Source organism: Poecilia reticulata, chromosome 23, assembly GCF_904066995.2.
Source record: "Poecilia reticulata chromosome 23, P_reticulata-male-v2, whole genome shotgun sequence".
Lineage (NCBI taxonomy): Eukaryota > Metazoa > Chordata > Actinopteri > Cyprinodontiformes > Poeciliidae > Poecilia > Poecilia reticulata.
This window is the reverse complement of record NC_088852.1, coordinates 2,889,004-2,904,040: the sequence shown is the minus strand read 5'-3', so window position 1 is coordinate 2,904,040 and position 15,037 is coordinate 2,889,004. Positions and strand designations below refer to the sequence as shown.

General features: G+C 36.5%; 2 protein-coding genes across 3 annotated transcripts in view; one reads left to right on the top strand and one right to left on the bottom strand.

Moving 5' to 3' along the window:
* Positions 1-448: 448 nt before the first annotated feature.
* Positions 449-10,760, bottom strand: rab21 (RAB21, member RAS oncogene family). The gene is made up of 7 exons (XM_008400839.2): positions 10,284-10,760; positions 4,974-5,033; positions 4,792-4,899; positions 3,926-3,989; positions 2,632-2,686; positions 2,440-2,528; positions 449-1,790 (listed from the first exon to the last, which is right to left on the bottom strand). Exons 1-7 carry the CDS (start codon positions 10,428-10,430, stop codon positions 1,651-1,653), a joined length of 663 nt encoding a protein of 220 aa, XP_008399061.1. The 5' UTR covers positions 10,431-10,760; the 3' UTR covers positions 449-1,650.
* Positions 10,761-11,676: 916 nt separating this feature from the next.
* Positions 11,677-15,037, top strand: part of LOC103459341 (leucine-rich repeat-containing G-protein coupled receptor 5A) — a 45,094-nt gene continuing 41,733 nt past the window's right edge. Inside the window, exon 1 of one of the 2 annotated variants that reach the window (XM_081604087.1) lies at positions 11,677-14,881. In XM_081604087.1, the coding sequence (XP_081460213.1) occupies positions 14,610-14,881 (272 nt within the window). In that variant the 5' untranslated portion in view covers positions 11,677-14,609. The remainder of the gene's footprint in view (positions 14,882-15,037) is intronic. The other variant, XM_008400838.3, reaches the window with a different exon arrangement.

Genomic DNA, 15,037 nt, shown 5'->3' with positions numbered 1-15,037 from the left:
TGAGTAACTAACAAGTTACTCCCCAACTCTGTTTAATTGGAATAATTTAGCTGATACAGATGAGCACTTTCTGCACTTTTTAAAATTTCCAGTGACAAATTTATTTTTCTCTTAATAGAAAATGTTGCTTACAACAAGTATTTTTTTCTTTAGCCATGTTTTTATGCCTAGCAGAACATACTTTCACTTTTTCTTTTTACACAAAAACAGGCATGGGCATTTATGAGCTCTGACTAAACACGGTGATGTTTTAGATTTTGTTGTTGGGAATAACCTCAAAATAATAACAAAATAAAACCGAATGAACCAAACGATATCTTACTAGAGTTAAGAATATCTAATATTAGTCAAGTAAAAAACACTGCTCAGATCAACTGAAGCTGGTTCTAACTTTAAAATTATTCATTTTTATTCAGGAAGTTTTGAAGCACAAACACTCAGATTTCCATCACTGTAAAATAACTTATTTTATTTTGTTTAAAAGTGAGACAAACAAAGCCGTTTACAGGAATCAAACATGCACAGTTTAACTTCTCTGTTCAGGGAGAAAAGGAAAATCCAAAGTGATGAAGAGGAGCAGAGCCAAGCGAGGGAGATTCCTCCGATAATCAGTAATAATAATAGTAATAATAATAATGGCACATCAACAACACGTCGTTCATTTTTCTGTTTAAATGTGGAAAATATTTTGAATCTTGGAGAAGATGTAATTTTATGGCAGAATGTAAACATAAAAGCTGAAGCTCTGATTTTGATTTTGACAGAAATAAACGTTTTAGGGTTTTATTTCGTAAACCTTTAGTTACACAAAATAAATCAGACATAAAACACCGATGCAAGAAAAATGCAAACATATGTAGCTGGAGATGGATTACTTTTTTCTTTACATCTTTTATCAATCATTAAAATATCTGACAACTGATCATTATTTCCATCTATGCGTGATATTCTGTCACGTCTTTTAAAGTTACAAATCAGAGGAGCAACATGAGAGCAGAAATCAGTTTTTTACAGTGTATGAAATTTAATAAACAATAAATCCTGGCGTTAAGTTTCCAGTTCACTTCCTGATTAAACATGGAGTTATTTAGATGAGTGCAGCTCTAACTGGAGCCCCTAGAGACGCTTTTACTGTTTTTAGTTTGATTACAGGGCAAGTTCAGAGCTTTTTTTTTTTCTCGTTATGTGAAGAAACCCAGCTGCTTCATTTCTGCAATTTTTCTGAGCATGCTCAGTAGCTCCTTGTTTCAGACGCTGCTTCAACCGTGAATGCGTTTCTGAGGTTTTCCTGCCAACAAACCGATTAAAAGAAAACTCTGCCACCTCCGTCCAGCAGGTGGAGCCGTCGCACCACCGAAGGTTAATAAAGACACAGCAGCTTCACTCCCAAACACAAAGAAAGAAATCAGGAGCCGCCATGTTTAATGTCACACAGAGAGAGACGGGTTACAGAGATCAACGTGCGACAGAAGCACACTCGGATAAATTTTATTCTGGAGCGAACACAGACCAAGAAATTAAATATGATTTCCCATGATCCTCAGCAGCAGAGGTGGAGTTTATTTTCAAGCGGACGAACTGGATGGCAGACGGATAAATGTGTGTGTTGGTTTCATGTCTGCAGGCAGTGTGTGTGTGTGTGTGTGTGTGTTAGCCAGAGGAGCAGCATCCTCCGGCGGGCGTGGCTTGCGGCTCGTCGTCGACTATCTGTACGCCCCGTCTGTTCGCTGCTGATTGGCTGGCTCCGTTGCCCTTCGCTCGCTCCTCCGCCTGAGCTGTCTCCATCATGCCTGATGGAAAAACAGAAAAAAATTAGAAATAAATTTTACCTGCAAAGTTTTCAGCTGGAGTTGGACTACAAATCGATTTAATCAATAAATCGAAGATAAAATTTGGGGAAATGATAACGAATTAACCGACAAAAAAAAAAAAAAAAGATACATTTTAGTTTTCTTTAAATTATAAATTGTTAGTTTTTTAAAATTAGAAATTTGAAGCTTTAAAAATAAAAAATAATTTCAAATTTTCAACATAAAGAACTTTATGCTTGATACAAACTCTCTAGGCTGAACTATTGTGCACTAAAAAACATCCCAGTATGTTTGTACTATATATTTTATACTCATTTAAATATAATTATTTATTTATTCTTTGACAGTTGCTATTTTTTATTTCCTTTGCACAATTAAATTCTGATTCTGAAACAAACATAAATGGATAAATGTGTGTGTTGGTTTCATGTCTGCAGGCAGTGTGTGTGTGTGTGTGTGTGTGTGTGTGTGTGTGTGTGTGTGTGTGTGTGTGTGTGTGTGTGTGTGTGTGTGTAAAGGAAGTAGTAAGATCATTATTTTGTAATCAGTCTTGTCTTACTGATTTATTATTTTCTTGTTTTTAAATCCTTGTTTGAACTAAATAAATAAATGAAACGTTCAGACTCACGTTTACACAGATCCAGGAACAGCTCCTCTATGCCTTTATTTAGCTTGGCTGATGTGTGGTAGTGTTTGGCTCCCACAGACTCTGCATAGCTGCAAAAGAAACAAGAGGTCAGAGGTCAGCGGAGGAGTCTTGTTGGCTCCATCTGTCTGCCTGCGGCGGGAAAAGCATCTGATTTCCTCCAGTTCTCCTCACCTCTCAGCGTCTTCCACTGAAACGTGTCTGTCTTTGTCCAAATCTATTTTATTACCTGCAGAGACACAAACGATTTTAAAACATTGCAGCAACAAGCAATAAAACAATGAATCAAATGACAAATTAATCATCTCCATTTGAATCATTTATTATTTTTCTCTTGGAGTCTGATAATTATGTTTACAGAAATATCATAATCCATTTTATTCATAGTTTCGGCTGTAAGTTCTTTATTTCCACTTTATTTATTGTTCTTGGTTGTTGTGTGTTCTTTACTAAATTAAAGTTTATTTATCTTTAAAAGGGGCAAACTTGCATTATTTTGCCATTATTAATACGTCAGTTGAAATACAAACAATATTATCATTTATCACAATAATTATTGGGACAATTTATCGTCCAGCAAAATTTGTTTTGCTTTACAGGCGCAGAAATAACATGTTTATGTCTTTGTAAAATGTCAGAGAATATCTGGATTTATAAAAATAGGAGTTTTGGACAAAAACCAGCAAATATCTTGTTTATAAAAATAATAAATGTACTCTTTTATCTAAAAATATTTAATTTAATCCTTTTTAGGTGCACATAAAACCTAGAAAGGTTTTAAACATGTTAGCATGTTCAATTAAAGTTTCTAAACGTGGAGCCTGAGATCCAATAGATGGTTAAAATGAAGCCAGATTTATGGGTTAGAATGGCCTACTTAAAGTCCAGACATGAATCCAACTGAGAATCTGCAGTAAGACTTGAAAACTTTCACTCTGACTGAGCTTCAGTGGTTTTTATAAAGAAAAACAATCACATTTTTGTTTGTAAACTTTAAAGTTGGTGGAGAAAAACCTCAAAGGTCCAGAATCCAAAAAACACGCCACAATTGAAAGATGTTAAATAATAATTTAAAAAATGTTGAAAACTGAATCCCGTTTCCAAACCGCAGATTTAATCTGGTCCGAACACATGACGGCCACAATTTAATCCAGTTAAAACGCCGGAAAACATTTCCGTCCTCCGTGGAGCCGGAGCTGCGGTCGCCATGACAACGGCAGCAACACAACGAAATTGGGCGTGAAATCCCAGTGATGGAGCCAGAAAATGAAACTGACACTTTCCTCCTCATTTTTAGACAACTTCTTATTTCTTTTAACAACAATTAGTGATGAAATAAACTCAATAAAACCGAAGAAAATCACTGAGACCGATTTGTGTTCATGGACATTTTCTGTTGGTAAATACTGAGGTTTTCTCTAGATACATTTTCTTTTATTTAATTTCTGCAGTAACTTTGTTAACTCACCTACTATACATAAACAAATCTCGTTTCCCAGCATTTTTCTCAGCTCTTTCACCCAGTTCTTCACCTGCAATGACACAAAAACACTGATTAGCTCTGCTAAACCCGTTAAATATAACATATTGTTACAGTTTTTACTTTAAAGCAACTTTCTTTAGAGGTCAGGTGAATCTCTGGCCTCTGTGTTGTTAGCATGTTGAATTAAAGTTTTTTTTTTTTTTTAAATCTGGCTTGTTTTAAGTTTAAACCTGAGATGATTCAAAAGTGTCCAGCAGAGGGCGCCCTGACCCCACGGTTTAAATAAAGGTGAAGAAAAACTGCTGAATAATTTCTCACTTTCAACTAAAGCATGTCTGTTTATGATTATTTTCCAGTTTAAACATCTTATAATAATAATAATAATAATAATAATAATAATAATAATAATAATAATAATAATAATAATAATAATCATAATAATCATAATAATAAGGAATCATGAAAAACGGCTGATCAGGACCTGAACAAATTGAGTCTGGAATCTAAGGAATCTGTTCACAATAAGGAATCAGTTCAGTGTCGGGAACTGATTTAACATAAGGAATAATTTAGTATCAGGAACTACTCCAACGTAAGGAATCTGAACTGATTCCTTATTTCTAAGAGATTCAAGATGTTGAACAGTCTACATGTTGAACCAGCTCTTAACATGAACTGATTCTTTATTTTGAACCAGTTCCTGACACTGAAGAGAGTCAGGAAAAGAGATTCCCTAATCAGCAAAACTCTGGAGTCTTGAGAGACATGATTCTGTTCAAAATAAGGAATCAGTTCAGTTGTTGGAAGCAGTTCTCAGTTCTGAGCAGAAGAACTGAACGCGGCGGTTTTACCTTCTGGAAGGAATCTTCGTCTGTGATGTCGTAGACTAGAATGGCTCCATTGGAGTCTCTGTAGTAGATTGGACCCAATGCGTGGAAACGCTCCTGGCCCGCCGTGTCCTGCACACACACAAAATCACAGGTTTCAGTTTGGTACTTGAACGCATCGTGAGCAGCATCAGAGAGCGTCTCACCCAAATGGCCAGGTTGACCCGCTTCCCTGTGATGTTGAGCTTCTTTGTGAGGAAGGACGCCTGCGGAGGAAGAGGAGGAGAGTTAATAATCAATCCATTAAACATTAATGAAGAGGGGAGGCAACACTTCCTCCGCTTTGAGCCGTTTCCAGTCACTTAATTCGTCCAGTTCCAGTTAAAATCAGCTACATTTATCTGTTAGACATGAAATGCTTAAACTTTATAAACTGTGATACTTGATGAAGTGAAATTAACTTAAGTTTGTTTTCATGTAGAAAATAATCAGCTTCTATTTTTATCTTAAGGAGAATTGTTTGGTTTTGATAAAGGGTTCTCAAAGTAGGGGCAGAGGGCCGTTTGCTGCCACTGGAATGATTTTATGCAGCCCAATTCTGAATATATTGGGACAAAACTACAACTTTTAGATTAAAATCTACTTACATAAAATGTTACATACAACACAAAGTGATCATCTTTTACTCTAAAGTTCACCAAATCTGCTTTAATTGATGTATTAAAACTTTTCTAAACACAGCAACTGTTTTTAAATGAAGACTGATTTAAGTACCGTTTTTACTACTGAGAATAGACAAAATATTTTTCCTCCTTTTCATGATATTAGCAGAAAAAAAGACACAAATTTACCAGAAAAAATGTCTTAAAATTATGATTAAAAAATGGTTATTTAACAGGATATGATGCGACCAGCTCAGTTTGTGGCTCTTTCTTCAAAATAGACTCAAATGTTTTGCACAACTAATTCAAAACCCAAACACTGAAAATAATTTATTGTTAATGTGTTAAAAAATGAGTAAAACTTTTATCTAAGTATAACTCCACAAGATGGTCAACAATCCTCATTTTAATAATTTGTTATTTTTTGAGTGGATTTATTAAATTACTACTTTATTCTCCTGACGGATGTATTCTTGTAATATTATGACTTTATTGTCATAATTTAAAAAATGATCTTGGCCTGACTCTAATATTCCATCGTAAAGTTGACCTGAATCAAAGTCCACATAAAAGAAGCTGTAAAATCCACTTGAAAAACAAGATGGCCGCCCTGGGCGTGTTGACATCACAATGGTGGAAAAAAAAAAATCCAATAAAAACAATGTTCCAACCTGACCCGGTTCTGTCAGGAGAAATGGACCAGAACTTCAGCAAACTATTATGAGAAATAGAGACGCACCGATCCGATATTATCTGTTTCGGTAAAATATTAAAATAAATTTTATATTGGGCTTCGGTCACTATGGTGATCTATTCAGTCTAATTCTATATATCTATATTATATTTAGAATTCCTAATTGCAATTTCTGAACTATTTGAAAAAAGGCTCGTTGAAGTTTACATTTTAAATCGTTTTCATCAGTTTATATTGGCTGTTTTACTCCCAATTGGACTGACTGAACAATTCACGTTTGTGAAGATATTGGTGTGATGAAGTCTGCTGTTCTGCTGAGCAGTTATTAAATAAATGGTTCATTCAGCAGATTTATGACTGTGTTTAAAAAGGAAGAAACATTTAAAGTGAGTCCAGCTGTTTTTCTGTTTCCGTATCAGCCGACGTTAAACCTCACATATCGGTACCGGAAGTGAAAAAGTGGATCGGTGCACCACTAGTTACCACGAGCTTCACTAAAGCTCTTTAACCATTTTGAGGAAAAGTGAACAGGAAGAAAGTGGCAGATTGACCAACGTCTGCGTTGAAATGTTCAGCTTGTGCAGCTGTTGCTCAACTCGTATCAGTCAGGAAACTGAAACTCAAAGCTCTCAGGTGGGAAACAGGTGGAGCTTCGGCGCCTCCAGATTTAATCTGAGAGCTTCAGATCCAAACACGCTGCCGTTTCCCGTTTATCAGCGTCACGATTTACTGTGATAGCGATAATATTTTTATTTTCAGGTCATTTTTAAGCTTGAATGCAATAATAATGCAGGAACTCATTCTGACAGATCAATAAACTTTAAATTATAACTAATATTTAACAATGGAAGACATTTTAAATATCCAAAATAAACAAACAAAACAACAAATAAATGAATTATGAGATTTTAAATACCAAAAAAAAAGACATTTAGATTCTTCCATCGTTTTGCATCGTCGCCGTTTTGAATTTAAATTTTTGATTCCAGTGAAACTTGAGCAGATTATTCCTCAAACCTGGATGAGCTCAGAGTGAAACTTTTCTGCAGCAGCTGCTTTTATTGATCCTGAGTATTTTTATTGCCCATATCAGCAGTTTTCTCACGCTAAACTGAGCAGCATCCAAACGGCGGCGAGGGGCCAGAAAAACATGGAGCCCCATGACTCAGCGTGGCGTTTCATTAATGCAGAGCTCGTGCTGAGAATGACCCGACGTTCATACGGAGGAGGGAAAAAACAAAACAAAGCCAAGCGTGTTGGAAGTTTGTCCAACTTCTGCCCTGATCCTGTGATCTCCGCTCTCCGTCTGAGGATCAGAGCGGCTCAGTTAATCGTTTTCCTGCGTGCAGCCGGGATGCGGCTCATGTGAGGCGCGGCGCCCTGCGGCGGCGCCGTGTGACTGGAGTGGACGCCTCCTCCGCCCTGCTGACATGATGGGAGGCGGACTGCAACTCCCAGAATGCACTTCACCGAGTCCCGTTCAACATTTCCACTGGTTTGGATCATCTGGCCCATTTATTTATTTATTAAGTGATTATTAGTTTACTTTTATTTTCTTATTTACTTACTTACATTAATTATTTATTTACACAATAATTTAGTTAAACTTGTTTATTTATTATATTTAATTTTTTATTTATATTTATTCATTAATTCTATTCACTTACTTGTTACAGTTTTAATTTATTACAATTTTTAATTGATTTATTTATATATTAAATGTTATTTATTTTTTATTTACTTACTTATTTAAATTAATTGTCTATTGGCTTATTTATTTAGTTATTTACTTTTTAATTATTTTATTTCCCTTTGGGATCAATAAAGTATTTCTGAATTTGAGTTTTATTTTCTTTGTCTCATCCTGTTTGGTTCATTTCTGGATTTTATCGTCACACATCCTGCAGGTTTGAACTGTGACTCTGTGAGTGAACGTCAACGTCAGGATGTTTGTGTCCGATAAGAGAAAATTCAATAAAATGTATTGAGAAAGAGAGAGAAATGTCAGCGAGGTCAGAGGTTAAGCAACGATCACAAGCTCTAAGGTCAATATTCACTTCAAATACATTAAAACGTAGCAGGAACTTCCAAAATTACTCATAATTCACCTTTAACATTTTCTCAATTAAATTCAAAAATACTTAAATATTAAGAGAATAAAATCAAGTATGTAAATTACAAGAATAAAGTTAATATTGTGACTTTATTCTCTGGTAAGAAAGGTGTAGGAGTTATTGCTCACTATGAGTCATGAAAGAGACAATTTGGGGTCAAAGTTCAGGTTTTATTTGAGCTTTTGAGACGCTAATCAGTAGTGGTGGGCGTCATTTATCGTATCATTTATCACGATAAGAATTCCGATTTATTGTTAAGATAAATTCCAGTTTAAATGCGTCTTTTCAGTTTAACTAAACTAAACAGTAATAAACTACTGCTATTGTCACTTTTACCATTATCACAAAATATTGTGGCAAAACTTTAAGTCCATATCATATTAACTGGTTGTAAAACCAATACCTTGTTACCATGGTTACGCATCATAATTGTCTAAGAGCAAAAGTCATGTTTCGTCGTCAAACCTTGACGTATTTTGTTAGGATTAGATGTGAGCCGAGCGCCGCAACCAGTCTGTGAAATTCTGTTTTAAAAAGTTCTGCAATGCTCTCAACTGGACTGAACTTTGACTAGGCCATTCAAAGCGAATGTTTTGGATCTAAACTATACCATTTCATCTCTGCATGCATGTTTAAGGTGGCTGAACGTCCAACCAGCTTCAGAAAAATATCCCTGCCAAAGAGATTCATTTTCCTTCCTTAAGGTTCAGATTTCAGGATTGCTTCATCTGAGACGTTCAAACATGTCAACATGCTTTCATCTTTGTAACGTTTTCTTTTTCGTTTTCCCCTAAAATCTGCAGAAAAGTTTCAGTTTCAAAACCCTGAGCAGCAGTTAAACGTTTCAAACTGACTCTGAGGATGAAGAGTCAAGAGTTTCAGCTCCGATTTACATCCAGAGAATGTCCAGAAAAAAGATCAAATCTAGAGTTTAAAACAGAAACGATGTCAACTATTACAAACAACCAATTATTTTAGGAATGATTTAAGTAATTTCAACAGCAATAAAGCTTCCTGCCCAATGCGAAGACACAGTGGTGTCAGAATCATGATGTGGGAAGCCTTGGGAAAATAAATTTGGAAATCTGTCCTTTTTAAACCTCCACCACTTTACCCCCCTATTTTTAGGTTTCAAAACAAAACTATTGCAAAAAGAAGATGGATACATGTTCATATGAAACAAGAAACACAGTTTTCAATCAAATGACCAGAAAAACTGATCAGAAATAATATTATTGACACTTTTAGTCTCATTCTTTGAATATGAAATTATGAAAAACATAAATTTCATCTATATCGGCCTGGTGTGATGACTGATTTTTCTGAGTGATAAATTGTCCCAGAAGTTATTGCGATAAACAATAATATTGTTGTTTTAAGAACATTTTAATGGTGTAATTATGCAAGAACACGTTCTCAAAAATCAATAAGCTTTAAATTTTGAATGAAAGTTTAACACTGAAACTGGAGGACATTTTAAATATCCAAAATAAACAAACAAAACAACAAATTAAATAAACTATGAACTCCCTGTAGCTAAAGTTGATATTTCTGTCTTTAGGTTGTTTATTTCTGTGCATTTATCTCACATTCGGTCTGATTCTGCGGGTTTCCTCCTGACATGGTGGCGTTTTTCCTCTCCACTGTCGCCACATGCTTTTCTTTCTGGTCCACTTTGAATAATAAATTGAACTGGGTTTGTTCTGATCACGCCGCTGTGCCAGTGAAAATGTAAATGTTATACAAATCGTTCCAGCAGTTGGACATGTGAGGCTGCCATAAATATTATTTTTATGGGGGAGAAGCGAGACCGGACTTTCCCCTCTCCGCCCGGACCTGCTGTGGAAGTGGATCCAACACTCCGATCCGAACTGGAAGTGAAACCGGATCCGTTCCCTGGTCTGGATGAACGTAAACAACTCTCACAAACACCTGACTGACTGACCCCCCCCCTCCCCCCCTCCAGCCAGAGAGCCCAGCACCGGGGGGCTGGGAATAATCAGCAGCCCGGTTCGACGGGGTTCGGTTCCTCCAGGACCGTCTTACCTGCAGGGTTGTGATGTGCTTGTCGTTGAATTTGTTCTCGCAGTATCTCAGCACTAGCGACGTCTTCCCCACGCAGCCTTCCCCCAGTAGGACCACCTTAAAGGAGTAGGTTCTGCCGCTGGTTCCGGCCGCCCCCGCTGTTGCCATGGTGTCACTTTATTCCCCCCCCAAAAAAACAAATCCTCGAGTTTTCCTCCAGAAAAACAGACGTTTGTTTCCGAGCTGCTAACAATGCTAACTCCGTCCGAACCGTGCACCGACTTCCGACTTTAAAAAAGAGGCTAAAATCATCAGAACAGCTCCCTGACAGCTCACACAACCCGAACTTTTAACGGTATCAGTCCGTAGCTGAAAGGAGAACGGGTCTAAAATCGGAACCGGATCGTTCTTCTTGATTCTTACGCGTTCTTTCCTCTAACTAATGGCGTCAGTCTGAGTTAGCAGCTAGCCGGCTAGCTTTAACCAAGATGGTCAATTTACAACACGATGAGTCACTGTGAGAAGATTTGGATGCTTTCGTTTCGGTTAGTGGCGTTTCTAAGCCAAATTTCCACGGGGCGTAGTGGGGGGAGGTTTTCAGGAGGCCACAGAATTTCACAATATATTTAGTGAACCAAGAGCCACTTAAAACTACAGAGTTGAGGGTTGCAGATGTTTTTCAATATAACTAAAGCTAATTAATACTGATAATTAGAATAAAATCAATAATAATACATTTTATTTGTAGAGCGCTTTCTAAAAAAACTAAAAGACGCTTTATAGGAATCAAGCAAAATTACCAACAGAACACTTATGTACATCAAGCAAAATCACAAAAGGAAAACACTTAAGTACATAGCACTGGGCATTAAAAAATGAAGGTCATTTTTAAACTCATCATTGTTAAAGTAAAATTATTAATGTAAAAATTTAATTGATTGATGGCCAATTAGCTACGGTAAGCTACATCATAAAGCTTCATACAGTAAGTAAATGGTGATGTTAAAAGTGTGATTAAAAGAAAATCACTGAATCCAGAGCTTAGAAGTGGCAGCCGAGTGAGACATCTTCACTTTAACCTACTCTCTGTTGTATCACGTGATACGGAGCTGCTGGAGTTTCTCACATTGACAACAGGCTGAAGGAGGAAAACATCGGAGGAGCTCAGGGTCCATTCGCCTCTTCGTAACCCCGTTTCGTAACCATGAGTTTTCATTTCGTACCTATGCACTTTAACCAGGTGTTTCACTTTATTTTTCGTTGTATTTAAGTATTTTCACTTAAATTAAATGACAATTTTTTATGATAAATAGTCATAGAAATGCCCAAATCATATAGAATAGAATTATATTTGTTATATCCAGTGATTCAAATGAAAAAAAAAAAGATTACTCTGTAAACTTTTTGCAAACATGACAAGTACAAGGCGGTGAATCAGAAGATTATTGGAAGAAAATTAACCAAATTAATTTTTAACGTCAAAACTTAAATAATAAGCTGCTGTTTGTTGCATAGACAAGTTTTCTCCGTGAAACTTACATCGAAAATGAGAATTTCAGTCCCGCAAATTCGGGATAAACAAAAACCTGGAAATTTATTGCAATGTTGCAGCTCAACCACTAGAGGTCAGTGTTTCACCAAAATAAAAACAATGAATCTGAAACCTAAACGCTAAAACGTCACAAATATTGATAAAATATAAATTACAGTAATTTTAATATTTTGATTATTGAGTGATATTGATTTTAATAAATAATTTTTGCTAACTAGAGTAAATAAAAGTGATAAAGTTTTAAAGCTTTCCCTTAAAACAGAATTTAAATGTTGATAAAACTAAGTGGTTTAGTTTAACACAGTAATTAATCTGATTTATTTAACAAAAAATTTAGCTTTCACTTTTAAACCTGAACCCATTCTTTACTCCTTTTCATTCAGTTGAGTTTTAGCTTCAGTAAATGATTTTCCAGTTCAGCTAAAGATCTACAACATGTCCGAGACAAAAAAAAACTACAACAAAATGGATTTTATGGTTGACTGTTTCTTTAAATGGTCGCTGAAGCCAGTCGTGTTTTTCCTCAGGTCGCCTCATGTTGCATCATCACTGCCTCTCTGAGGGTTTGATAACATCTTCATATCTCACCTTTTCCTGCCCCCCGCCCCTCTGCGCATATTTGTAACGTAGAAAGCTTCTCAGTCTGATTTCCATAAAATGCACTGACACAGGAAGTGAGCTGCATTAATCATTAACTTCAGTCTGTCAGATTTCTGACACGTGGTCCTTCAACAAACCTAAAAATAAACTCCTGAAGCCAGATTTTTGTTGCTTATACATGTCAGTGAATGTCAGGACCTTAATTTGACAATTACTTATAAATTAATAATTAAAATAGTGACATTATATGCTAATTTTGCTCACAGTTGGATAAATAAAGTGGAAATTAACAGAAATTAAAACTTGAAAACCTGCCATACGTTTAAATAATACAAAAACTGCATGGAGGTAACCGTATAAGAAAATAAGAACAGTTTAAATAAATATTTAAATTATTGTAATAAATAAAAAACATATATAAATTATAAGAAATTACACCTCAGATGTATAAATACATATATATAAATATAAACAAAAAATCTTTGAAACATGAAAAGATACAAAAAGAAAAAATATATCACTGAAAAGAGACAAATAGAGAATAATTGTTAAATAAAATGGAACAAAATATGGAAAAGAACAACAGGAAGACAGAAAAATGCACACAAAAAAATTTAAGATAAAGAAAATTATTTTAAAAAACTTCAACGATGGATTCAAGAAATTAAAAAATCTGAAAAGTGTGGTGTAAACTTATAAATCTGGCACTTTGAATCTGTATGTTGTTGGTTTTCCAACTGTGGGTGTCTCGAGATTTTCCATAGATTCCGCGATAGATTTAGGTTTGGACTTTGACTAGGCCGTTCTAAATGCTCTGATCTAAACCATCCCATAATATCTGTCTGCATATTTAACAGGTTTTACTCGTTTTAACTCCATCAACCATCAGTTCCCGCTGAAGAAAAGCATCACCACAGCATGATGCTGCCACCTCCATGCTCCATCCTAAGAATGAGTTTAGCTTAACAATCAACTCCTTGACCAGCAGATGTCTTAGCAGCAGATATGAAACGGACAATAAAAAGTTCAAGACGACAAAAGAAAAACATCTGGAATAATAAAAAAAAAAACAGATTTAAAAAAATCTGTAAAGTAAAGTAAATCCAGGAAAGTTACAGTTTTTAAATTTGAGGAGAAAGTTCTGAATTGATCAAGTCATTTCTGATGGTTTGATGAAACTAAAATGGAAATTTGGGCATAATGACCAGAGTCACATCTGGACGGAAAAAATGGCAGCATCATGTTGTGGGAAAGGTTTTACTGCAGAATCGCCTGGTGAGTAAGAAGTTAAAGATGAAAATCCATCCATCCATCCATCCATCCATCCATCCATCCATCCATCCATCCATCCATCCATCCATCCATCCATCCATCCATCCATCCAGGAAGAAAACCCATTAGCGCATTTTGCTAATTGAAAATTCACTAATTAGAAAATAATTTTGGTAATTTTCCATTAGCAAAATGCAAAAATTAGTGCTAATGTCTTTAAAATATTGACCAAATTTGTTCTGAAAATGATTATTTTGCTAATGGAAATGTGTAAATTCTGCTATTTAGCAAAATGCTAATATCTGGTCTGTCCCATAAAACAAACACAAGGTTAAGAAACATTAATAAAATGTCATGAATAAAATAAGTAAAAAACAAATATGTGGTTCGGGAAACTTATTTTAAAGGCCTTTATCAAAGTGCTGGTGTTTTTAAAATGCTTACAAAACATATCTGTAAACATAAAATTGTCTGAATATGCAGCACTTCCAGTTTAGAGCAAATTTTGCACATTTGATTTCCCAGATTTAATGCTTCATAGAAAACCAGTAAAGAAGCATTTTCCCCACTTTAAATGTCAAAATCAGATTAAAAAAAAATCTTTTTTCTCCAGTGTAAATCATGCAGCTGATGGGATGAATCCCAGATCTGGCCGTTTTAAAGCGGAGTGGCCCCCCTGTGATCGCAGGGGCTGGGTGTATATATAAGTGGACGGGGTTTTTCACGCCGCTGTGCTGACTGGATTGACTCACACACACTCCGCATTTCCACGCGTCCAGCCTGGAAACACACCAAGCTGCAAACTTCCAGCTCCCACAACCTGCTTTCCCTCATCAGAGGAACTACCTACTAATTCCCGCAACTTCTCTCCCCTTATTCACCCACTTCTGCCGCGGGCAAGAAACTTCCACCCGTTGCGGGACATGCGGGGGTTCGGGGCTTTGTTAGCGGTGCTTGCGGTCCTCTCGGTCGGGTTGTGGAGCTCCGAGGCCGGGGTGAGGATGCAGAAAGCAGCAGCAGCAGCAGCGGGGAACAGCTCCGGTGAGTCCCGGGAGGAGAGCTCCAGAGCAGCGGGACACGCCACCTGCCCTGGCCGCTGTCGGTGCGAGGGGGACGGGCTGCTGCACCGGGTGGACTGCTCGGACCTGGGGCTCCGGGAGATACCGAGCAACCTGAGCGTGTTCACATCCTACCTGTAAGTTATTGTTTTTTCATTCTTATTATTTTGTTTGTTGTGTGAGAGTGCACACATGTTACGGTCGCGGTGGGAATCAGAACACCTGTCTGTTCTGCGCATGTCAGGTAGCGTTGGCGGCAAAAAAAAAGTTAATTTACCCTGATGCAGAGGTGG

What these genes read in the sequence shown, in the direction of transcription:
- rab21 (XM_008400839.2), bottom strand. Translation starts at nt 10,430, where the DNA reads ATGGCAACAGCGGGGGCGGCCGGAACCAGCGGCAGAACCTACTCCTTT. An exon ending in AGCACATCACAACCCTGCAG is followed by an intron (nt 5,034 to 10,283) that starts GTAAGACGGTCC and finishes CTTCCTCCGCAG; the next exon opens with GCGTCCTTCCTCACAAAGAA. An exon ending in TCAGTGGAAGACGCTGAGAG is followed by an intron (nt 2,529 to 2,631) that starts GTGAGGAGAACT and finishes TTTCTTTTGCAG; the next exon opens with CTATGCAGAGTCTGTGGGAG.